Source organism: Brassica napus, chromosome C5 (assembly GCF_020379485.1).
Source record: "Brassica napus cultivar Da-Ae chromosome C5, Da-Ae, whole genome shotgun sequence".
In the NCBI taxonomy this organism is placed as follows: Eukaryota; Viridiplantae; Streptophyta; class Magnoliopsida; order Brassicales; family Brassicaceae; genus Brassica; species Brassica napus.
The window spans coordinates 3,968,282-3,991,476 of NC_063448.1; the positions used below are offsets into that span (position 1 = coordinate 3,968,282).

General features: G+C 38.8%; 5 protein-coding genes across 6 annotated transcripts; 2 read left to right on the forward strand and 3 right to left on the reverse strand.

Annotated features, from left to right (window-relative positions):
* Positions 1 to 124: 124 nt before the first annotated feature.
* On the reverse strand, positions 125 to 7,456 carry LOC106401278 (probable ubiquitin-like-specific protease 2B). Of its 2 annotated transcripts, none has more exons than XM_013841764.3 (16): positions 7,162 to 7,456; positions 6,582 to 6,916; positions 6,428 to 6,509; positions 6,280 to 6,317; positions 5,561 to 5,755; positions 5,369 to 5,444; positions 4,618 to 4,726; positions 4,193 to 4,249; positions 3,730 to 3,861; positions 3,307 to 3,507; positions 3,172 to 3,227; positions 2,992 to 3,085; positions 2,652 to 2,742; positions 2,423 to 2,542; positions 1,326 to 1,742; positions 125 to 1,225 (listed from the first exon to the last, which is right to left on the reverse strand). In XM_013841764.3, the coding sequence occupies exons 1-16, from the start codon at positions 7,298 to 7,300 to the stop codon at positions 371 to 373; spliced, it is 2,997 nt and encodes a 998-aa protein (XP_013697218.1). In that variant the 5' UTR covers positions 7,301 to 7,456; the 3' UTR covers positions 125 to 370. The 2 variants fall into 2 exon arrangements, with proteins under 2 accessions (XP_013697218.1, XP_013697217.1); XM_013841763.3 differs by having other exon boundaries at positions 6,419 to 6,509.
* Positions 7,457 to 7,493: 37 nt separating this feature from the next.
* On the forward strand, positions 7,494 to 9,035 carry LOC106400229 (universal stress protein YxiE). The gene is made up of 5 exons (XM_013840610.3): positions 7,494 to 7,854; positions 7,956 to 8,059; positions 8,197 to 8,315; positions 8,535 to 8,629; positions 8,795 to 9,035. The coding sequence occupies exons 1-4, from the start codon at positions 7,650 to 7,652 to the stop codon at positions 8,623 to 8,625; spliced, it is 519 nt and encodes a 172-aa protein (XP_013696064.1). The 5' UTR covers positions 7,494 to 7,649; the 3' UTR covers positions 8,626 to 8,629; positions 8,795 to 9,035.
* Positions 9,036 to 9,397: 362 nt separating this feature from the next.
* On the reverse strand, positions 9,398 to 11,914 carry LOC106400577 (U2 small nuclear ribonucleoprotein A'). Its single transcript, XM_013840923.3, has 7 exons — positions 11,709 to 11,914; positions 11,576 to 11,616; positions 11,159 to 11,288; positions 10,862 to 11,067; positions 10,341 to 10,499; positions 10,095 to 10,250; positions 9,398 to 9,627 (listed from the first exon to the last, which is right to left on the reverse strand). The coding sequence occupies exons 1-7, from the start codon at positions 11,788 to 11,790 to the stop codon at positions 9,622 to 9,624; spliced, it is 780 nt and encodes a 259-aa protein (XP_013696377.1). The 5' UTR covers positions 11,791 to 11,914; the 3' UTR covers positions 9,398 to 9,621.
* A 47-nt stretch (positions 11,915 to 11,961) lies between these two features.
* LOC106400576 (cell division cycle 5-like protein) lies at positions 11,962 to 15,238 on the forward strand. Its single transcript, XM_013840921.3, has 4 exons — positions 11,962 to 12,317; positions 12,414 to 14,132; positions 14,369 to 14,650; positions 14,740 to 15,238. Exons 1-4 carry the CDS (start codon positions 12,141 to 12,143, stop codon positions 15,094 to 15,096), a joined length of 2,535 nt encoding a protein of 844 aa, XP_013696375.1. The 5' UTR covers positions 11,962 to 12,140; the 3' UTR covers positions 15,097 to 15,238.
* Positions 15,239 to 16,606: 1,368 nt separating this feature from the next.
* On the reverse strand, positions 16,607 to 21,717 carry LOC106399761 (COBRA-like protein 6). The gene is made up of 6 exons (XM_022703055.2): positions 20,485 to 21,717; positions 20,303 to 20,382; positions 17,636 to 18,092; positions 17,404 to 17,548; positions 17,049 to 17,329; positions 16,607 to 16,973 (listed from the first exon to the last, which is right to left on the reverse strand). The coding sequence occupies exons 1-6, from the start codon at positions 20,597 to 20,599 to the stop codon at positions 16,696 to 16,698; spliced, it is 1,356 nt and encodes a 451-aa protein (XP_022558776.1). The 5' UTR covers positions 20,600 to 21,717; the 3' UTR covers positions 16,607 to 16,695.
* Between the last annotated feature and the right edge of the window lie 1,478 nt (positions 21,718 to 23,195).

A 23,195-nucleotide genomic window follows, 5' to 3' on the forward strand; every position in this document is an offset into this window, starting at 1 on the left:
TTGTCAGTTGAACTGGTTTGTAACTGATGACAAAACTAACACCGATGGTTAGATTGCATTATTGTTATCGACCACGTCGGTGTCCACCAACAATGTCCCTCATGAAACTAATTAAGTTCATATGTTAACCAAAAATGGAGAATTCACATTCGAGTCGGAAGATTACATTTTCATTCAAGATTCATTACATACGTCTATTTTATATAAATATGTTAACGTTACTCGATATAACCTGAAAAAAAAACCCGATGAAAGACATTTTTGTTTCCTAAAACGTTATAAACATTTCCCAAAATAACTTGAGTTAATGATAAATCCTCCAAAGTATAACCTTCAAAGACCCTAAGACAAGTTATACATATCACAGTCACTATTCCTCCATTTCCTCAGCTTCGTCTGTGGAAGATAGCCTTGGCCGTTTCGCTGCTCGCTTCTCATCTTCTTCCTCCACTGGCTCTTTCTCCTTCTGATCACAGTCATCCCCAACATCTTCATTCGCCTTGACCTCAGTTCCAAGATCTTCAATCGGCTTCTCCTCAATTCCAAGATCTTCACTCGTCAATTCCTTTACTTCAAGTTCTTCATTCAGCTTGTCTGGAGTTCCAAGATGTTCAATCGTCTTGTCCCCAGTTCCACTATCACCACTCGACTTGTCCACTATCCCAAGATCTTCACTCGGCTTATCCTCAGTTTCAAGATCATCAATCCTCTTGTCCCCAGTTTCAAGAGCATCACTCGACTTGTCCCCAGTTTCAAGATCATCACTCGTCTTTTCCCCAGTTTCAAGATCATCACTCGTCTTGTCACCAATTCCAAGATCATTCTCAAATTGCTTCGCCTCGTCTCTGTCATCTTGACTCGACACAACCACAAGCTCGTCGTGAGTAGATGCGAGCTCTTCATTCTCGGTGTTGTGGTCAGTGCTAGGACCCAGGGTTACAGAAAATAAAGAGACAGCCTCTCTTGGTGGACTCTCGCCGGTTTCTTCTTCATACAAACTTTCCATTGGGATTGGGAAGTCTTCAATGATACAAATATCTTCTGAATCACTAGAACTACTTTTTGAGGTTTCAGATAACGAATCAGCTTCACTTTCCTTCTGCACCGGCATCATACTGAGGTTCCATGGAGATTCTCTCGGAGGTGCAGTTCCAGTGATGCGTTGAAAGTTTCCCTCTCCAGAGTTCAGACACATAAACTGTTCACCAGTCTCCATATCTACTTGCTGCCCAAAACAGAGGCAAATAAGAAAATTAAAATTTATTGTGTCAGATAATCAGGAGATTTGATCTTTAGCTTGCTGAAATTCTGTAATTCTGTAGTACCTCTGTTGCCGATGAGTTGTTACCCAGATGATAAAATGAAGATGGTTCCTCGAATGTTTGTTGTAGTTGTCCAAGTAATGATCCTGTGTTGTTGGCTCCTGAATCGAATAAATCCCTCAGAACCATACCGGAATCATCAACAGCTTGCATGTTCCTCATGGAAGATCTTTCAAGCAAAGTCATTTCAATTCCCTGATCGTCTTGCGTCTGTGTCATACTCCCATTACGATCTACACCCCCTCTCCCAGAGAGAACCTCGATTCCCGTATTGTTATTAAGGGGCATTTGACTTTTGCACGACTGGTTCTGTTCACTATTAACTTCCCGTGAACGGTTTTCAAGGAGTTCGAAAATTAACTTCTCAATTAGAGTACGCTTCAATGAGGCCTCGGCAGGAGGGAACCAGTTCAAATAGAGCTGGAAAACCAGAGAAAAAATATTATCAGCAGATCAAGAGACTGAAGAATACAGAGCCAGCTGCTCCTAGTTCAACTCCATTTAAAAACTACTCCCTCCGTTCCATGAAGATAGACTTTTTAGAAAAAAAATTTGTTTCAAAAAAATGTATTTTTTGTGTTTTCTACGAAAAAATTGTAAACTTCAAGAAAATTAATTGACTTTATTGAATTACTATTGGTTAAAAGTTATTGAAAACTGAAAATTACAGAAAACGATATATTTATATGTTTCGATCTTTGGATCCAATTCATGATATCAGGAAGCAAGCAGAGGAGTCTATCCTGATAACTGGGTTGCAAATAGACAACTACACAGAAAAATCAGATAACACAACTGGCCAACATAATTTCAGAGTAACCAATAGCAAGAAACCTGATTATTCGTACAAGCGTCTGTGAAATGATTGCGGGTGAAAAGATTCAGTTTGGCAAAGCTTATTATTCAACAGTGAAAAAATGAAAAACTATAACCAAAGGTATGAAGCAGAACTGATCTGTTCAAGCACTCAACATCATATTATAAGAAAACTGGAACTCTTGGGGGCTCGTAGCATATATCACTAAAGCCCCGCAGCAAGTATTTACCCTTCTATGACCTATAGTAATATACATGAGGTAAAAATTAGAGAATAAACTTACAAAGTTGGAAGCATTATATATCTTGAAAGGACTAAAATTCTGGGGAGCTTCAGCAAGAAATAGCTCCAGATAGTGCAGCAGAAAGAGGCCACAGTCATATGAGTTTTCTTGCTGTGGCAGCTGAAATAGAAAGAGGAAATCAGAAATCACATAAACTATCATTAACAGCTGCAAAAAAAAATATATAAAAGGGCCTAGAGGAAAAAGATTTAAAGACTAGAGGCCAGACCTCAAGTGAAACAAAACGCAAATCCATGAATCTGGAAGAAATATCATCTGATGTCTCCTTATGCCTCTCCTTCCATTCCTCGCACAAGTAACTAAAATGAGCAAAATGTTGTTATTAACAACTTGCACTACCCAGCTTAAAACTTGAGCATTAATATAGTTCCACACATAATTCAAAAGTATCAGAGCATGGAGCTACAGCATATTCTTCAACGTAGAGTATTAGAGTATTAGGAAAATATATTATCATCTCGTTGGGCAAGTGAGAAACGTAAATAGATTACGTACATGCAATGCTTAGAAGACGAAACTGAAATATGGCTGTGAGGCAGCTAACATACCTTTGGACTAGATTCTTAAGCCCAGCATGACTCCCTTTTATAGAATCCATATGTAATATGCACGGTACTTTTGTGGAGTCATCGAAGTCCAAATCTGCAAAATATACAACATATAATATAATTAAGTGAATGATCATGAGTTCATGACTTTGTAATAAATAGAGTATCATGTGAAATTACCTGTACAGTTAGCCACTTCACCAGGATGACATATGATTATCAAACTCCAGTGAAGACTGTCATTAGCATTTAACACTGTCAGATTTGAACTCAATACAAATCTAACATAATAGAAGGGCCATAAATTTTTCATACTTAAAGTTCACCGGCACAAAAATGTAGTCCTTCCCAAACATGTCCACCTTCCTTGTCCATTTCCGGACGCGTAGAAAAGCAGCCTTTCCATCAGCTATACTCGATGGATCTTTGTCGAGATCAGCAAGTTTACGGAAGAAAAAGCTGTTGAAGAAATGGAGTCTCTGTCTTTCCTCCGGTTGAATTTGATTCTTCAAATAACTGTGAATAATTGAAAAGTACACAAAACGGCAGATGTGATTTGTTAATATCCAAGTTAAACAAGGTTGGCATCACAAGAAAATTTCAATATGACTACAAGAACTGCATAAGTGAAATTGTGAATTATGCTGAGACCATCAACCAAGTGAGAGATACTACAACGCATGGCAGAGTCTATACTATGTCAACATTCCATCAGAGAAATTAAGTTTAAGAACTTACTTAATATAGAAGTCAATGATTGTGTCATTTACAAATGTCTCTGGCTGCAAGAGCTCAACATCCCTTTTGCAAATGGAAACAGCATCTGGATCTCCCTTTGGATAGATAACTTCGTCAAATGGTTCATCAAAGCTGAAAGGACAGTATAAAACTCGCAACTCAATATGAAATGTCTCATCTGTCACTCATTTCTTTCGGATGCTTAAACTGCCCCATTACTTTTATTCACAAACTTGCTGATTACTAAAACTAAGTCTCAATCCTTCTAAGAAAAAACATATATTACTAAAACGAATTCTGCTCAAGATGAAATGACAGTAATATACATTTTCAGTACTCTACTTTAGAGAGCCATAGAATATAAGTCCTGACGTACTTCAGAAATTTGTACCCCAAAAGCAGAAGAGAAGACAACATCTGATTTCAAAAGGACACAAGTATAGGTCCTATAGAACACTCTTACCGTGGAAAATAACGCTTCTGTTGATGCAAGTTTTCCCCTGATACTTCCACGTCATCACTAGAATAAAGAAACACTTATGGGATGATTTGGAACAATAAGTCACAAAAAGTGCTCAGTGTGTAACTAAAACCAAATATGAGCCAAGTGCCCCTCTTCTATTATTTGGTCCAGTTTTCCCTCAGTGAGCCTGAAGTATTTTCTTTTATATGCAGTTTGCTTTTGACTAAAGGTTTTGTTTACTTTAAACTTAACAGACTTGAGTCTACTTTCGTGACTAGATTGAACTAAGAGTTTAAAATTTTTCTGAGCTCAATAATTCAGTAAATAATCTTTCTCATCATCAGAGCATGCAATAAATTTTTCGGAATCTAAGTGGGCAGAAAAATGTGTTTTCCAATTATAGTTCCCTAATGTTAGAAGCTTACTCGAGGTCAGCGCTCCATACAGCCGGGTATTTCACATGCAGCAAGTTGATTTGTCGTTGTTTCTCAGGCCAATTGTGTTCTTTAACTGCAAACTTTAACTCCTCAATATCTGGAAACCATAAGAAGCAATATAAGAAGTTAGAAGAGGGATCCCCTAGGGTTGAAAAGAGCTGGGGTTTAGAAAGCCACTGTACATTTTTTTGACGGTGATAAAAATTAAATAAACATTTCTCTTATGACTCTTGGTTATCATAAACAAGAACATATAGGACGCGGGTCTACATCCACTCGCAGTTCGACAGATAAAATAATATGCTACTTTGGCTCAGTTTGAAGAATTGCACGTAATATCTCACTAAATTATCAGATTGAAGAATTGCATGTAATACCTATTTCTGCTAAATAGAACCAACATCAAACTGAAAGCATGAAATAGTAGTATCATATTTATAGTTCTTTCCCAATATACGATTATATAGCCTGTCTAAATTCTTTAAAGGCTCAACCCAGACCATATGCATCGAGAAATAAGAGGCCTTGGCGAAAAAGATTCAGTAACATGTGACAGAGAAATTTTTTTAGTTAGACACCATATAGAACTTCAATGACACTAATTTTCAAATAATATACAGAATCAGGTGCCTAAGATGACTAGACATTAAATTGTATTGGTATGGTTACAACAAGATAACTTGATGCAGGAAAGGTTTTGTGATAAGCTGTATGGCGTATATAAAATAACTGAGAATACCTGTGGTCTGTTGCATATCTTCCTGGCATTTTTCATCCTTTAATACAACTCGAATTCTGAGAATGATCAGTCCAACCTATTATAATGATCAGTAAAAATTGTAAATTTGATAGACGTTCATAAATTCAAAATAGAAAATGAGCCCATAAAGTATCCTTCAAACTGGAAGCACAACATAAATGAGAAACTCACATTTTGGTACCAATTGTACTGAATACTAACTATGTCTTCAACTCCAAAATCACATTTTGGCCCGTCTTCATTATTTTCAAGGTAACTCTTTATTTTGATGCCATTGCATGAAAAGATTACCAGAGATGCAGCACAAGGCATATCCTTAAGTACAACATACTCTGGAATCATGATAACAGTCGTGCTTCTGTCAATCTGCAAAATGGAAAGCGTCACTTGACAATCTGTAAATCTTACTTTGAACATTCAAGCACTATTAAAAATATCCTTAATTAATAAAAAAATAACCAGATGTATAATCTATCAACCAGCCCCATCAGAAACGTTGCAAAGAAAAATAACAATATTCCAGATCCTATATAATCGTTGGCATGAAATCTAAGCTCACAAACAATAAAGTGAAAATATTTTAAGACCTGAAGTAAAGAAAGGTCAGATATAAACCACAATCTGAGTTATCAACGAACAAAGATGCAAAAATCATAGAACCATGCGTAAAGAGATTCGTAACCAGGCTGGAGAATAACGCGGTAAAACAAGTAAAACTCAAATCACAAAAAAAAAAAAAAATTACACAAAGTAGTATCATGTCATATAGGGGTTGAACGAAGCAAAAGAATCAATTTTATCTTTCTGCAACCACAGAAGATGGACTTCAGGCTTAAACACTTCTAGCAGAAGTTTCAAAGCGATTGGCCGAGAAACAAGAAACTCATTACCTTTTCAATATCATCCGAGCAACGTTCATCCACCCAATCTGTAAGCGCATACAACATTGAAATCAGCATCCCGTTAGACGAAGGAGGGCATCAAAGAATACATATAAGGAAAAATAATGAAAAAGCCTGTAACATGTACCGTCATCACCTTCCGAATCAGAAGCATCACTCAATGCGGATCGATCACTCAAACTTTCATCAATAGCTGACATCATATCAGTTTGCTCCTCCTGCAAATGTGAATAGGTTTAAAATACAATCTCCCACACAAAAAAAAAGCAATAAAAGATAGATTTACATACACTGGACGAAGAATCCGAAAGGGGCGAGTCCAGCTGGGGTTGACTATAAGACGAAGTTTCGGCGTAGAAACTTTTCGCGCTTGGCTGGCAAGAGTAACTTCCCCGTCCGTGATCTACATCTGTTTCTTTAACATGGTCTTCAGTATTCAAACCAAACATCAATCCCTGATTATCATGATCCACATCTGTCTCCATCAAATGATCTCTGGTGGACTCCTCAGCTTCTGTTACTAAAGCAGGAGCATCTTCACAATGACCATCGACTACAGAAGTAGCAGCCTCTGCACAGCTTGCACCTTCCAGCTCTTCTTTCTGAGCAGATTTGTCTTGGCAAACTGAAAGCATTTAAACAAGTTAATAAGCATTCATATATGATACAAATACATATAAATACATACACAACCAAACTGAGGCATAGTGCAAATCATCATATTGCATTTAGCATCAAGTGTTCGTTCTATTGTACACTAGATTGCGAAAAATTGAGATAGTTCAAATCATTCTCAGGTTAGTTTAACTCGTCTCAACTAGGGAGAGAAAATCTATATCACTTTACGGAAGAAGGAGAGGAGAAACTTACCGCTTTGGACTCGTTGGCGTTGAAGAACCGGAGAAATGGACGGGCTAGGGTTTGTGAATTTTTCCAGCAACTTTCCAGAAGCGGACTCGGCGAGCTCGTCCTCTTCGTTGAAATCGAAGACTTCGAGACCTTTCTTCATCGCTACGAGGAAGCCTCTCCGGGGGGAAACAGAGAATCCAAGCCGGAGATCGGAGATTTGCGATCGGAAATCGAAGGGTCGAGTGAGAGAGAGAGAGAAACGCCAAAACGAAACAAGTCAAACAACGAATGCCACCGCGTCTGTACTCCACGCGCGTATGTAACTTTAAACCGTTTATTAAAAATAATCCAGCCTACGAAATTACATATATACCCTTAGTCTTCGCAGTGAGCTCGTTTAAAAACAAAAAAAAAAAAAGTGGAGACGTGGAAGCCATCGTTGAAACATACAAACTTGGAACTCAGTTTAGCAACAGAGAAGAAGAGAGATTTGAGTTTTTGAAGAAGTCATGGATATGTCCGGAAGAAGCTTGACTTGCGTTGTCGTGGCGGTAGATGGAAGCGAGGTGAGCATGGAAGCTCTGAGGTGGGCACTGGACAACCTCAAGCTCTCATCGTCTTCTTCCGAGTCATCATTTGTTGTCCTACATGTCCAGCCTTCGCCTTCTGTTGCTGCAGGCGTTAGCCCCGGCACTATACCTTTCGGTGGTCCCAGTTGAGTCTCCTTACTAATAAGACTTTGCGACTGTGTATGATATGATCTTTAATTATATTGTGTTTGCTGAGTTGACTATTGAAATAACATTGCGATGAAGGTGGTCTAGAGGTTCCTGCTTTCACCGCTGCCATCGAACAACATCACAAACGGATCACAGATACTATCATGGATCACGCTCGTCTGATTTTTGCAGATAGATCGGTGAGTACGTACATGTGACATATACTTGATATCCATTAGAGATTAGTTAGAATATGGAGATATTACTTGTGTGTGATCTATTTAAGTTTATTGATTTGATGAGAAACGTTGTGATGATGATTTACTTACCCTCTCAGGTGAATGTGAAAACGCAAGTGGTGGTTGGTGATCCTAAGTATAAGATTTGCGAGACTGTTGAGAATTTGCACGCTGATCTGCTTGTCATTGGTTCTCGGGCTCATGGCCGCATTAAGAGGTACCAACAATCTCTTCTTCCACACACAGTAGTATCTTGCCTCTGTGGTGGTAAACTGATGAAAACTACAAATTAAAAATCAAATGGCGTTTGATATTGGTTGCTTTGCTGAATGACTTGTCCCTTACTGATCACTTCTGACTGTTGATTCTCAACTCACGGTCCGTAACATCTTTGCCAGTGTTGAATTCAGTATTTGTTTTGGTTTCTTTCCAACAGGATGTTTTTGGGAAGTGTAAGCAACTACTGCAGCAACCATGTGCACTGCCCTGTTGTTATAATTAAACCCAAGGGGGATTCTTCTGAATAATCAGGTATACAAGTTTTACCTTTGACAGTTCACACCTTCGTGATTGTCATCAGTCTTATTAATCCACATTCTCTTAATAGTGTTTTCCTTAAAACCTTTATATCTCTAGCTTTTTATCAATGTCAGTGTCCGTCTAACCGAGTTATCCAATCATCTCTTCGCTTCTCAGGAGATATGTACATATGCAAAGGGATATCAAATCCATCTGTGTGAGTTTGTGAACTATGTGAAGCTATGGAAGCAGAAAAGCAAAGAATCCACCTTCTTACTTCTTAAAGCATTAGTGTGAATGTAAAAATTAATAAGAGCTATAGAAACATTGGTTGGCTCAGTCTCAGGTTCAGGCTCAGTATATGTGCTGTGCTGTACTCATATTCATCGTTTATTTGTTTTTTTGAATATGGTGATGATTTACAGAGCTAACTGTTTGAACCAAATCACATGATTTTGTGGCATTGGATAACAATCATGGAAAAGAAACTGAGAAGTTTTGTAGCCGGGGTCTTATTAAGTCAACGACAGGCTTCTATTGCCATTGTTTGTAGACTTTATTCTCCTATACAAAACCGAGAAGCTTCCACGCAGCAAGAGTGCTCTGTTTATGCTTTGTTTTCCCCAATTTTATTTTCTCGGAGCGCCTTTCATCTGGCTCTTTTGAAGAGGGAAGGTTTCAACTTTTGAGAAACGGGGTAACATGGCCTGCATCTATCAATAATCAAGTTTCTCACTAAAACGATACATCGATCGATGAAAAGCCATATAAAACTGAGAAGAGTATAACGCGAAAATAACATTGGGAAATATGTGTGCAGACTAAAGATTACAATCTTTTATATCATTCTTTTCAAGGGTTCAAAAACAGCTCTCTTGAGCAGAAGTCGTTTACAGTTTCCTAGGATGTGACGAGAACCTAACAGGATCGTGAAGCTTGTCAGAAATAATTGCTGAGCATTCCAGCAGCAGCGACCACGACTTGAGGAGCAACTGCCGTATTTTCTATTCCTGCAGGGCAGTAAATGCAGAGAGTTTTTTTAAGTACATAATACAACCATGAGAATGATTTTTTTTTATGAAAATAAAACAGCAGCAGCATCAACCTGTCAAGCAAACCAATCGCATAGTCATCCTAATTTCTTCACGACTTTTACCGCACAATAAACATTAACTTTAATGCCTAGCACAATACTGTTTCCAAGTTCCAAATTCTAAGAAATTACAGATATTGGTTCTCACTTAACTTAGCCTTTTCACAGAATCACAGTTCAAGCAAAGTGTTTATTATGCATGGTCCAGAAAAGTAAAAAGAATGAAGAAAGAGATCAAAACTGTCAGTCACACTAGTTCGGATAACTAAACAACCTGCAACAATGAATGTAATAGAACTCCAAAATGGTCTACTTAGATCTCAATCCTAAAAAGTTTTTCTAAGCAGAAGTAAAAGGAGCAAAATTTCATGATAAGAACTCTACCTCCATGGGATCACCAGATGAAGGCTTCCCGTCTTTTGTGGCTACGTTGGAATGAACAAGATCAGGAACTATCATGCCTGCAGGAACCTGGCCGAACTTTAAAGCCTGTTCGAGTCTGGCAATTTCTTCTATCGTCTGGGAGTTGATAATTGCAGCCTGGAACCATCATGGAAATTAAAAACCGAATATTGACATCATACACTTCTCTTACTTAATATTAATAAAGAAACAAATCAGCGATCGCACCTTGATTGCTAAAATCTGCTCCTGTGTTGGGGCCACCACTTTTGGAGTATCTGGTTCTTCTGTAGAATCTGACACTTTTTGAACCTCCTCCCGAGATACCTTCTTAACCTCCTCTTCTACTTCCTTAGATGAAAACAAAGCCGCAGCTTCAGCTCTCTCCTGTTGGGAAACAATGATTGTTAGGTAAATCTGGTCTTTGTTTTTGCCTCTTCTAAGTCACTAGTTGGTGTTACTGCCAAGAGTGCGGTTATTAATCCATTTTATAAAATAGTTAGATAAATTACGGATATATGGTGGGCTAAAAGCTCAAGGGAGAGGCAGAACAATTATTCATATTCAAGGCAACAGAAGATGCCATCTTCACTTGAATCTAAAACATAAAAATCATATTTTATGTCCAGCTTTGAGGAAGATATTAGGGTTAGCTCAGTGTAACACTTGAGATGCAGCAAAAGCAGTAATTTTAAACTGGCATATAGAGTAAGCAAAGATGGTCCAGTGGATAAAGCAAAGATCCTCACCTTGGCTTTGACTTTGATGAAATCCAGAGCTCGAAGTGATTTCAGCTTGTGAATCACATACAGGCGATAATTCGGCTTTTTGGTGATATTATTATCCAGTAAACTAAGGTACTGGAGCTTTGGAATGGAAGCAAGGGGATCAATTTCAACCAAATTCACAAGCCTGTTATTAGTAAGAACCAAAGTGTGCAGCTTCGGTAGGAACTCTGCAGAAGAAGAACCATAAAACACACATAACACGCTTACTCAACGAAGCAAACAATGTATTCAAAATCCACATTTTATTAGGATAGTTACCTCCAATATTGGGATTTATCCGGGTGATCCTATTGTTATTAATGATCAAAGTTCCCAAGCGGTTGAGGAGTGGAAAGTTTTCTAGCTTAACTATCTCATTATCCGAAAGATCAATTGTATCAAACTGGTCCTGCGACCAAAACAACACAAGTAAATGAGCTAACCTTTTGAAAGCAATCCAACACGATAAACATAACACGAAGGGGATTTAAAACAGCATATCAGAAGAGTTCTAAAAACGCAACAGCATATCAAAGACTCTTCCTTTCAATGAATTTTCAAAATAATCGAGAGCCGAAACCTAACAGGAAGACTTTAAAACACCCAATCGCATCCACAAGCTCGTCTTGAAATGATAGGCAATGAAGCAACGAAACTAGATAGAACATGAAGCCAAAAAGCAGAGCAAGAAGGTACCTCAGTAGCGCCCAAGTTCTCGATCACGGGAATCTTGTTGCCTGTAATCGCAAAATACAAAGGATTAGCGAGAGCAGATGCGTTTAAGGTTACAGAAACCCCGAAATGATAATGGGAAAGATAACAAGCTTACCTCGTAGCTCCAGTTCTCGCTCTTTGACGGCATTGAAGAAGTGAGGACTGTTCCAGATCAAATCAGCCGTGAGCTTCACCATTAGGGTTTTACTCCGCTTCTCCCTGGCTCTTCTCTGCTCTTCGCATTCAGAGGAAAGAGTGTGCGTCTCGAAGAAGAACCACTTTGCTCTTATCGCGGCCCATTGGGCTTTTAGTCGGCCTATCATAAAATATCTTCTTCTTTAATTTAGAAAAAAAACAATTTAAAACAAAAGGACACGTGTTCGATTCAATCTCTTCTCCCCCAACCCCAATCTAGGGTTACTCTCTCTCTCTCTCTCTCTCTCGCTCGCTCCGTCCTCAGTTCTTCGTTCTGCCGATTTGCGCGAGCATTAGCTTCACATTCCTTTAAGCTTGAGTGCGTTGGGGACAAACAAACAGTTGAGCGAAGATGAGGATTATGATCAAGGGAGGTGTGTGGAAGAACACCGAAGATGAGATCCTCAAAGCCGCCGTCATGAAGTACGGTAAGAACCAATGGGCTCGGATCTCCTCTCTTCTCGTTCGTAAGTCCGCCAAACAGTGCAAAGCTCGTTGGTACGAGTGGCTCGATCCTTCAATCAAAAAGGTTAGTGGTTGTTAGATACTCCTTTGGATCTGGGAACTAGTTTTGGATCTATAGTTGAATTATAAACTGAGTTTTGTTTGTGTGATTTGATTGCAGACTGAATGGACCAGAGAAGAAGACGAGAAGCTTCTACATCTCGCGAAGCTTTTGCCTACTCAGTGGAGAACCATCGCTCCCATTGTGGGACGCACACCATCTCAGTGCCTTGAGAGGTACGAGAAGCTTCTTGACGCGGCTTGCACTAAGGACGAGAATTACGAAGCAGCGGACGATCCGCGGAAGCTGCGTCCTGGCGAGATTGATCCTAATCCGGAGTCAAAGCCTGCTCGTCCTGATCCAGTGGACATGGACGAAGACGAAAAGGAGATGCTTTCCGAAGCGAGAGCGAGGCTGGCTAACACTAGGGGAAAGAAGGCGAAGAGAAAAGCTAGAGAGAAGCAACTCGAGGAAGCGAGGAGGCTTGCTTCTCTGCAGAAGAGGAGAGAGTTGAAAGCAGCTGGGATTGGGAACAGCCATAGGAAAAGGAAGCGAAAGGGGATCGACTATAACGCGGAGATTCCTTTTGAGAAGAGGGCGCCTGCTGGGTTTTACGATACTGCGGATGAGGATCGTCCTGCTGACCAAGTTAAGTTTCCGACGACTATTGAGGATCTTGAAGGGAAAAGAAGGGCTGATGTCGAAGCACAGTTGCGGAAGCAAGATGTTGCTAGGAATAAGATTGCTGAGAGAAGGGATGCTCCTGCGGCTATATTGCAAGCGAACAAGCTGAATGATCCGGAGGCTGTTAGGAAGAGGTCGAAGCTGATGTTACCACCGCCGCAGATCTCAGACCACGAGCTAGAGGAAATTGCAAAGATGGGGTATGCTAGTGACCTTCTTGCGGGGAATGAGGAGATGACAGAAGGTAGTGCTGCTACGCGTGCGCTTTTGGCGAATTACTCGCAAACACCAAGGCAAGGAATGACACCCATGAGGACGCCTCAAAGAACTCCTGCTGGTAAAGGTGATGCTATTATGATGGAAGCTGAAAATCTGGCTAGGTTGAGAGACTCTCAGACACCTTTGCTAGGAGGAGATAATCCTGAGTTGCACCCTTCTGACTTTACTGGGGTCACTCCGAGGAAGAAAGAGATGCTAACCCCTAATCCCATGCTGACTCCATCAATGACGCCTGGTGGTGCTAGTCTTACCCCCAGAATTGGCTTGACACCATCAAGGGAGGGTTCTTCTTTTGCTATGACACCCAGAGGTACTCCCTTCAGGGATGAACTTCACATAAATGAAGATATGGACATGCACGAAAGTGCAAAACTTGAGAAGCAGAGACGAGAGGAAGCTAGGATGAGCTTACGCTCTGGTCTTACTGGGCTTCCTCAGCCAAAGAACGAATACCAAATAGTTGCACAACCCCCTCCAGAAGAAAGTGAAGAGCCAGAAGAGAAAATTGAGGAAGACATGTCAGACAGAATTGCGAGGGAAAAGGCTGAGGAGGAAGCAAGATACCAAGCGCTGCTGAGGAAAAGGTCCAAGGTTTTGCAGAGAGATCTTCCAAGACCTCCAGCAGCTTCGTTGGAACTAATTAGGAATTCGTTGCTTTCAGCCAACCGAGACAAAAGTTCTGTTGTTCCTCCTAGTCCAGTTGATGATGCAGATGAAATGGTAAGAAAGGAGCTTCTACAGTTACTGGAGCATGATAATGCAAAGTATCCTCTTGATGAGAAAGCTGAGAAAAAGAAAGGAGCCAAGAACCGTGCTAACAGTTCTGGTTCTCAAGTTACTGCAATTGAAGACTTTGAGGAAAATGAAATCCAAGAGGTATGAATATGAACAATATCTTCCTTTATCTCAGTTTACTTTGTTATTTATTTGTTGAGCTACCTCTTGAGTTGAGTTCTTAGATTGCTTTTGGTTTTTGGATGGATAGGCCGATAGGGTACTTGATAAATATTATGCACATGAATTTATATCCGCCTTTGGTTTGAAGCAACATCTTTAATCTGGTATAAGAATAGTGGGTTTCTAACGATAATTGTCCATGTTATTTTTGGCAGGCTGACAAAATGATAAAGGAGGAGGCACAATATCTTTGCGCGGCAATGGGAAACGAGAGCAAGACATTTGACGAGTTCGTAGTAGCTCACGACGATTGCGTGAAGGAGATCATGTACTTCCCCACTCGAAATGCTTACGGGCCCTCAAGTGTTGCTGTGAAGGCAGAGAAAGTTGCAGCTTTGCAAGTGGAGATGGAGAATGCGAAGAAAAAGATGGAAGAGGATGAGAAGAAGGCAGAACACATGAAGGCCAAGTATAAAACTTATACAAAGGGTCATGAGGTATGAATATTAGTCCATCTTGCCTTTTATCTTAATTCTTACCCTAAATGGTGTAATATTTGATGATTTGCTGTTTGTCCATTTGACAGAAAAGGGCAGAGACCGTGTGGAGCCAAATAGAGGCGAGTTTGAAGCAGATTGAGATTGGTGGAACAGAAGTGGAGTGCTTTAAAGCATTGAAGAGGCAAGAAGAGATGGCTGCATCTTTCAGGAAGAAGAATCTGGAGGAAGAAGTGGTAAAGCAAAAGGAGACGGAACGGAGACTGCAGGCGCGCTATGGGGAGCTGTTGTCAACGCTTGAAAAAGCAGAGGAGTTAATGGTCGGGTTCCGAGCTCAAGCATTGAAACAAGCTGATGTCGTCGAAGATTCTCTTAAACAGAAAGAAGCTAAACTAGCCACTGGAGAGGAAGAAGTCGAAGCCATTTCCATGGAAGCTTCTGCGTAAACGTCAAATCTTTACGTACTTGAGTTTTGTATTGGTTCTATGTTTTAAGGAGAGACGCAGCTTGACTTTGTATGAGTAAAATGACTTTGTAAAGGTTGTGATACTCTTTTGTATACTTTGCAATGGTCAAGAAATTTGAATACGTCAGATCTCCTTTAATTGTACACAATCTTTCAAGTTCTGTGATTTGATCTCTTGATTAAAAAATTTAGTTTCGGCTAGAGACTATTTGGAAGAGAAAGAAACTTTGATGCATAATTCAAACCAAAATCAAAGTGTTTTGTACTGGTGCGTTCATTTGGAGATTTGAGTTACTAAAACTTTGTCATATGTTATAGTTTTACAAAAACTGCCCTATGTTCAATTATCAAAACTCACAGCAGATAAAGAAAACTTGTATTCTTGCTAACGTAAAAAATAATCTTGCATGCAAACAAATCATGGAAATGAAATACCGAATATTTTCATCAAACAGAGAGCCTTCTCTTATTTAATAATAATATAAATAAACAAACAAACAAGTTATAGATAGATTGATTGCTAAACTTGGCTCTTCTGTTAGGGCCACCACTTATGAAGTCTCTGGTTCTTCCGTAGCATCTGGCACTTTTTGAATCTCCTCCCTAGATAACCTCCTCTTCAGCTTCCTTAGATGGAAACAAAGCCGCAGTTTCAGCTCTCTCTGAAACAGCGTTTGTAAGGTGTAAAATGTCTTCGGATGATATTATTATGGTTAGTTAGAACCGTGTAAAACTTGAGATGCAGCTAAAATCAGTAATTTTAACTTGGCATTTAGAAAAAAGCGAGCGATGACACTGTGGCTAAAGCAGCACAAAATAAGATCCTCACCTTGGCTTTGACTTTGATGGACTCGGAAGTGATTTTTCCTTGAGACAATCCAGGATCTCCAATGGCAATTGGCACCTGCAGCACACATTCCAGTCAATATCCATAATCTCGCAACAAATCTAGTCCAAAGTTTAAAAGATAGCAGAGATTATTAGACTTACTGGCTTGAGTGTGTGAGAAGTTAGAATCTGAAGCTTCCCTCCTTTATCCAAAGCAGGCTGGGATCCCTCTTTAACCATGTCCTCTGCGTTTCCATGATCAGTTCAGCAGTCACAACGTAAAAATACCTTTCACTTGTTCGATCGCATCAAGAACAAATCAAACCAGGACTGAGAGTCACTCGCTCACCTGATCAAACTTTCCACTAAGGATTGCACGATTTGTATCCCTTGCCTTCTCAGCAATTTCCAATGCTTTCATCTTTGGCTGTACAATGAATGATATCCCACTGTCGCTTGGAATCTCAACGTACTGCTCCAGTTTCTCAAAATTATTCTTTCTAATTCATAGATGAGAGAGTCTTACAAATTTACAATAAAAACACTTGTGATATGATCAGTGATGAGTTGAATTGAATGTATAAGATTTATGTTGCTAATGATGCAAGATCATCCCTCCAGTCATACTACGTGCTTTCTAATGTAGTAATCATCTTTCATGCAAAAAAAAAAATCAGCTTTCATTACCAAACTGAACAGTTCATGAAAAAGCCAAAAAAAAAACAGTGCAGGTCCAATGAAAACGCTTCAATCAAACAAATAGAAGAAGGAGAAAACAGAACAAGGTTGTAGCAAAGCTAGAAGCAGCAGAAGAAGCATAACTGGGCAGCCTCGGATAATCATCTGGAGAAGGCATAACACATTCATCACCATTAAACAATATTCTCCTTGGAAAAGCCCAACCTTCCCTGAAACTGAAATTCCCCATATCCTTCTTTAACAACAACTCTGTTTGCACATTCCCAATCTTTCCGGCTTGAAGCAACACATCGTTGTAGAACTTAACTCCCCAAAACATCCCCGTGTCATCTGAAACAAACAACCAAGAGGAAAATGTGATGATGATCTGAGGAAAATAAGTATTTTAACTTTTTTATTACTTACTGATGCCATTGTGGTATGGTGTTAAGGATTTGTAGTTAAAACTGAAGACTTGTTCTACACTTTTCAAGTTGGGATGAAGCACAACTAAGTTCCAGTCAGTGTAATTCTTCATTGTGTTGAGATTCGTTGCTGTGATCTTAACCCTCCAGTACTCTCTATAGTTCACTTTGACATGCCAGTGGATATGTATGGGACACATATGTTTCGTACACTCCACCACAGGCGTTACTTCCTCCTCTGGATCATGTTTCTGCTCCAGATATGGCGGCATCTCACCAGGCCTGAACAAGCCAACAAGAAGATCACATTGACATGATGCGTAAAGAACTCAATGAAGATTTTGTTAAATCATTACTTGACGCAATGAGAACTAGAGCAGCCGCAGCTACAGGTAGGACAAGGAACAATGTTGCGGTAGTAGAAGGCAGAGAGTGAAACGCAGCATTTTGGTGATTGTGATGACCGAAACTGCGAGTACACACACACTGCCTCCCATGTTGCTGCTCTCAACATCAACACAAAATGCATATCATCAAGTTCATAACATATCATACGACAATGTATGTCAAGAAGATGGGTTTATTTACCTAATGCTTGAGTTTTGCGACGACCCTTATCAGTACTATACTTAGTAGGAGTCACTGAAGTAGCATTGTCGCAACTATAACCAGGGACACCTATATCAAAATTAGAAGGCATAGTGAACTCTCCAGAGTCATCAGGGAAGCTTCCAATGGTCATGTGGAAAACAGAGACGTGATTGGTGCGGTCCTGTGACATAGAAGTCAAGACGCCTCCACGGCAGCAGTTGGAGACTTGAGAGTTGAAAGGAGATCCGGGAAGAAGGTCGACGATGGTTGGTCGTCTGAGACAGCAGTGAGGGAGTGTTCCGCTGGAGGCAAAGGCTGAGCAGTTGCCTTGCTCTGTCGTCTCAGCTCCTCTCATGTCCCATATCACTTGTTTGCTTTCCCAATGCCAACTCAGCTTCCATCCTGGCTTATCAATGTGACGGTACTCTTGCATGTTCTCTAGTTTTACTTGTACCTAGCATCATTTTTGAATATTCCAAGCATTAGTTTGTGCTTATTTAAATAATGAGAGGTTTTGAAATCTGAAGAGTGTACAGTTTTATTAGTAAATAGCAATCAATATTTATAACGCATAATCTTTAATCTTTAGAAAAAAATCACTTGACACATTGTCAAAGTTTTCTGACGAGTTCGCCCTAGCCGCTTTCTCCCAGGCACGATTATCGAGGTTACTCGGTTCCCACTCCTCTCCGGCGCCGGAGGAGCTCGTGCTCGCCGGCGTCGGGACCTCTTGTCACATCTCAGCTCTATTTTCGTCAATCTCATGTTATGTCTTTTTCTTCTGTTGTCTCTGTTCCGTCCTGCTTGGCATGACTCCATGGTGTCTCGACGGAGCTACAGTTTGATAGAGCTTTTCTCGGCATGGCTCTTCCTCCTGTGGCTGAACTCGCTGATTACTTCAGACACCGCCGCTCGCCGTTTCCAGGTTTCAAGCCCCGCTGCCAGCTTCACAAGAAAGACTCACCAGTCTTCACCAGTCACGATGGAGATGGTCCGTTCCGTCAATGCTGCTCCTCCCATCACCACCACGGGATCTGCTCAATCTGAGTGCAAGCTCACCGGATCTACAAGACTATCCACTGCCACTAACCATCCGCTTCCTTGGTTCAGCATTTCTCACCCGGTTCGTGTCAAACCCGAACGAGATGACATTCCACCGCAACACTTTGCGTCTTATTCAGACGAAAGACCAGAAGCGGAGCTTCACTGTCTCACTACCGCACCCTCACCGACCAGTCTATGCAGCTACGCCGCCGTTTCTGAGCTTGATCCCAACAGATCTATTGATGTGAGCTTTCATTGTGTTGTTATGGACTTGCGGCCTAGCTCAGGTTTGGACGAGAGCTATGGATCCCGATACGGTAATATCGGAGTTCTTTTTCTCAGTTGGATCTCAGTTTATGCCCCTTTATGGATAATAGTCAAGAGAATCGTCTCACCTCTGCGTCGTCTCTACTATACACCCGACATCGCGGCAGCCCCATCTCACCAAGGTTTCTATGGAGCTAAGCTACATTGGTTAAATCTCTGTCTCCAAGTGACCGCCGGACCTATTGTGCAAGAGTGTTGTTTCGCCAGAATTGCTCATGACTATGTCACCGCTGCGTCTCTATCACACTATGCCGTCTCAAGCATCGACGGTTCTTCACAAAGTCGGAGTAGCTTTCCCAATCTCCTCGTCGCTGGAACTATTGTGCAAGAGTGTGGACTCGCCAGAATTACTAATTACATCACTGCTGCGAGTCCATCACATTACGCCGTCTCAAACATCGACGGTTCTTCACAGAGTCTACTATACCTCTTATCCGCTATTTGCTCACACATGTTGGGGTTAGACGAGTGTAATGACTGTATGCTTAGGTCTCTTTCGGTTACAAATTATTCGGCTCGACACGGTAATGTCGAATTCCGAGGTTTGGAACCACTTATATCAACATCTATGTCATCAAACTTCATCCTTAGCGCCTCTTTAGAGGTAGGACTTCGGACTGTCAATGTTGCCTACGGTTCTAGAGCTTCTCACCTAAAGTTCTTGCCACTCAACATTCCAACTGCTTATAGGTGTATCAACGTCGTTTTCGACTATCAATTGTTCTTTCGAACAATCGCCATGGGAACAAAAGTGGAGTTTTCTTTTGGGTTTCTTCATTTCGCTGAGCATGACTCGCCCCTCGATGGTTCTATCTTTAGTTGTTTTGTACTATTTTCTAACTTCATTCTACCGCCGAGCGTGTTTCCGAGATCTTCTGGTTCAGTTGTAAACTTTGATGCTTTTGCTCTTTGAGCTTTAATATAAGTTTGGTGTTACAAAAAAAAAAAAAAATCACTTATAAATCACTTAAATCCTCATTAAACAAGGGCTATATTACTAAATAATGGGACTTTACAAAACGTGAAGAGGTAAAAAGTGAATCCAACTTTATAGGGAACAAAACAAACGATTGAGTATACTTCTTCCTCTAAAACTGAAGATTAGGACACTATTCAAGTAAATGTTATGTTTATCAGTGTTTTTATTTTCTAATTTGTTATTTATCTGGTGTATTTGATCATAAACCCATATTCTAATACACATTCTCGAAGGCTCAAGCGGGTCCCATAATTAGACACATAGTTTTCTAATTTGTTATATCAAAACAAAACACATGCTGAAAGAAGAGTTACCGTGTGATGGCCAGGTGACGACAGAAGAAGATCCCATTTGATGGTAATTTTACCAAACGGATCCAAAGGATCATACCCATCTGCAATCATTTTTATCACTAATCATCAAAAACCCTTACTGAAAAAAAAAATCAAACCAAATGTAAAATGTTATATTGAAAAAATGAATTCAAAATACTTACGTGAGGTTGACGAGATTGTGAAGAGAATGATAGTGACGGCATACACAAGGTTTAGCGTTGCACCCATTTTTGTGTGACGAAACAAACGATGAACGAACAAGGAGGAAAGAAACATGTCACGTAGAAATATTCAAGATTCCGATGACGATAGAAATAAGAAGCATTTTTATTTGGTAGAATCCTTGAATTTTGATTTGGCTTTGGGAATAAAAGAGAGAGAGAGAGAGAGAGAGAGATATAAAAGTCTCAAGAGAATTAAGTGATTTAGTGACTGTTAGTGGTTGAACGAAGAGTTTTTGCATTTGTTAACACTCTTTTAACTCTTTACTTTCTATTTTTGGTTTTTACAATACTTATCTAGCTAAATAAAATTGTTTTACCTTACAAATCAATGATACCGGGTTATATATTTAACGCTTCGCGTTATCTTCTTCGTGAGATGTTAAATTACTTTACGTTTAGATTGTTTTCCTGTAGTTTTTGTTATGGAGTAGGGACTCATAATATTAACCATAGTACACAATCCAGTTACTGGTTAGTAACGTTTCCGTTTGAACTACGGATATCTTTTGATTGATAATGCAACGAGAAAATCGTATGGTCATCTAGTAATTTCGAGAGAAGCAATATCTATAAATTACAATTAATTATACACATGCAGTTAAAAGTTTTGACCAATTAAGAGAAATAAATTAAATCATTAAAGAAGTTAATTAAGAGAAAGAATGTGTCAGAACGAGATGCGTTTTTCATGACCGTCAACGTCAAAAAGGCTCTTTTCACGCGCTCTTTGGAATTCCCGTTGGAAAAACCATAACTAAAATAATCTATTCTATTAAAACAATAGTGTCACCGCTTAATAAAAGTAGGATCCAACTAATTTTAAAAAACTGATTATTTTATAACTGCATCAATAATATTCATCTATTCTATTAAAACTCTTGTATGACCAATTGATATTAATTGGGTGCAACTTAAATTTTTTACGTTTTTGTATAACTGCATCAATTTATAATAAAGCTATGTAACCGGTAACCACTATTCATTTATATCATGTATTCTCCCTTAATAATCGGCTGTGCCTTCCTTTTGCTTAATAATCAGTTGGGCCTTTATTTTTTAAACGAAATTTAAACTTAACCACTACACAATAAGGATTGTAACCACCACATCATATCGCCTAAAATTTGGGAGCCACCATTTAGAATAAAGTTATTGTTTAATTAAAAAATATATTCTATTAAAACACAAGTATGACCAATTGATATATGTTGAGTCTAATAATTGTTTTTCTATGTTATCAAATCTAAAAGAAAATAAAACATAATACTTTTAAACTGAATTGAAATTAAAACTGTATTTCCATAACTACCATCTATTGGTCAAAACATGTATTTTGTAACCTCCTTTCCATAATTATCGATGGCCACACCACTTCTTTCTAATATTTATATTGCAATTGTTATATAAATGATAATAATTATTCTTTTCTTTTGGTTTTATATCAAAACTAAGTTTGCTTACTTCCTTTCAACAGTATTCTATCAAAATTTTCTTTTGTGTGTTATTGGATAATCTGAACCTTTTTCTTTTTAGAATTTTTTATTAATAGAACACATTATTTTATATAATTATGTATACAGTTACATTATTGACATATCTTTCTATAATTTTATGCTAATTATTTCTTATAATCTCGGTTAAAAAGTACGAAATTTAATTTTTATATCACAGACACTTTATATTTGTTAAGAAATACAAAATAAAAACACTTATTGTAGTTTCATTTTTTCACCTTTAATATTATGAAAGAAGATATATACTATTTTCACCGACTATTAAAATATAATATTTAGTAATAATAAAATTTGGTATATTTAATTATTTTAACTAATTATAACTTACATCTCACCTAAAAAATTAGGATTTATTCAACTAGACATTAATTTATTCAAATTTTAAATATTTTACATAGACATTAAGTTTATCAATTAACAAAGAACAAGATGTTAAAATAGGGTTTAACGGTTTTAATAGAAATAAACAGTCATATAAACTCATTTAGTTTAACGGGACCGAAATAGGTTATTCGATTAAAAATATTTATTAAATGTTATCTATTCTATTAAAACAACAATATGACCAATCAATAAAAGTAGGATCTAACTATTTTTTTTATTTAAAGAGTTATTATCTATTAAGTAAATAATATAACTGTAACCCACTAACCCCATATTTCTTTTTGTAAACGAACCCACTAATTCTATATTTTAGAATTAGTTTTGCGTTTTAAAGGTAACGTGGTTACATTGGATCACAATTTATAAAACTCATTTTATTTTGTTAAATAGGATTACAAAGAGAAACACAATTACAAAGAAAAGTATAAATATGATTATAAAGAAAAATATAAATATGAAAATTAAATTTTTTTAAAAAAATGTAAAACAAAAAATATACCCGCCCTTTTTTGGTTAAGGGCGGGTCAGAATCTAGAGTGCCATTAAAGACGGTTTGGTTTAAATTATAGTGTCTGAATGGTTTAGTTGGTTCAGTAAGTTTGGTCGGTTTGGTTCGTTTTTTTTTTTCTTCAAGCTGCCGACGACTAGTTCCTGAGGCGGCAGATAAAGTCAAGTCGGTGATCGGAGAAGTCTGAAATCATCCAAAACCCCCAAAAGTTGTGAAAGCCTGAGCGAGAGAGAGAGAGAGAG

Excerpts from the sequence above, each read along its gene's own strand:
- LOC106401278 (XM_013841763.3), bottom strand. The coding sequence starts at position 7,300 with ATGAAGAAAGGTCTCGAAGTCTTCGATTTCAACGAAGAGGACGAGCTC. Across the intron at positions 2,743-2,991 it reads CTTAAGAATCTAGTCCAAAG|TTACTTGTGCGAGGAATGGA; the intron begins GTATGTTAGCTG and ends TGCTCATTTTAG. Across the intron at positions 1,226-1,325 it reads ACAACTCATCGGCAACAGAG|CAAGTAGATATGGAGACTGG; the intron begins GTACTACAGAAT and ends TGTTTTGGGCAG.
- LOC106399761 (XM_022703055.2), bottom strand. The coding sequence starts at position 20,599 with ATGTTTCTTTCCTCCTTGTTCGTTCATCGTTTGTTTCGTCACACAAAA. Across the intron at positions 20,383-20,484 it reads CACAATCTCGTCAACCTCAC|ATGGGTATGATCCTTTGGAT; the intron begins GTAAGTATTTTG and ends AAATGATTGCAG. Across the intron at positions 16,974-17,048 it reads ACCATACCACAATGGCATCA|ATGACACGGGGATGTTTTGG; the intron begins GTAAGTAATAAA and ends TGTTTGTTTCAG.
- LOC106400229 (XM_013840610.3), top strand. The coding sequence starts at position 7,650 with ATGGATATGTCCGGAAGAAGCTTGACTTGCGTTGTCGTGGCGGTAGAT. Across the intron at positions 7,855-7,955 it reads TATACCTTTCGGTGGTCCCA|GTGGTCTAGAGGTTCCTGCT; the intron begins GTTGAGTCTCCT and ends ATTGCGATGAAG. Across the intron at positions 8,060-8,196 it reads TGATTTTTGCAGATAGATCG|GTGAATGTGAAAACGCAAGT; the intron begins GTGAGTACGTAC and ends TTACCCTCTCAG.
- LOC106400577 (XM_013840923.3), bottom strand. The coding sequence starts at position 11,790 with ATGGTGAAGCTCACGGCTGATTTGATCTGGAACAGTCCTCACTTCTTC. Across the intron at positions 11,617-11,708 it reads GCGAGAACTGGAGCTACGAG|GCAACAAGATTCCCGTGATC; the intron begins GTAAGCTTGTTA and ends TTGCGATTACAG. Across the intron at positions 10,500-10,861 it reads TCATCAAAGTCAAAGCCAAG|GAGAGAGCTGAAGCTGCGGC; the intron begins GTGAGGATCTTT and ends GTTTCCCAACAG.
- LOC106400576 (XM_013840921.3), top strand. The coding sequence starts at position 12,141 with ATGAGGATTATGATCAAGGGAGGTGTGTGGAAGAACACCGAAGATGAG. Across the intron at positions 12,318-12,413 it reads TCGATCCTTCAATCAAAAAG|ACTGAATGGACCAGAGAAGA; the intron begins GTTAGTGGTTGT and ends ATTTGATTGCAG. Across the intron at positions 14,133-14,368 it reads AGGAAAATGAAATCCAAGAG|GCTGACAAAATGATAAAGGA; the intron begins GTATGAATATGA and ends TATTTTTGGCAG.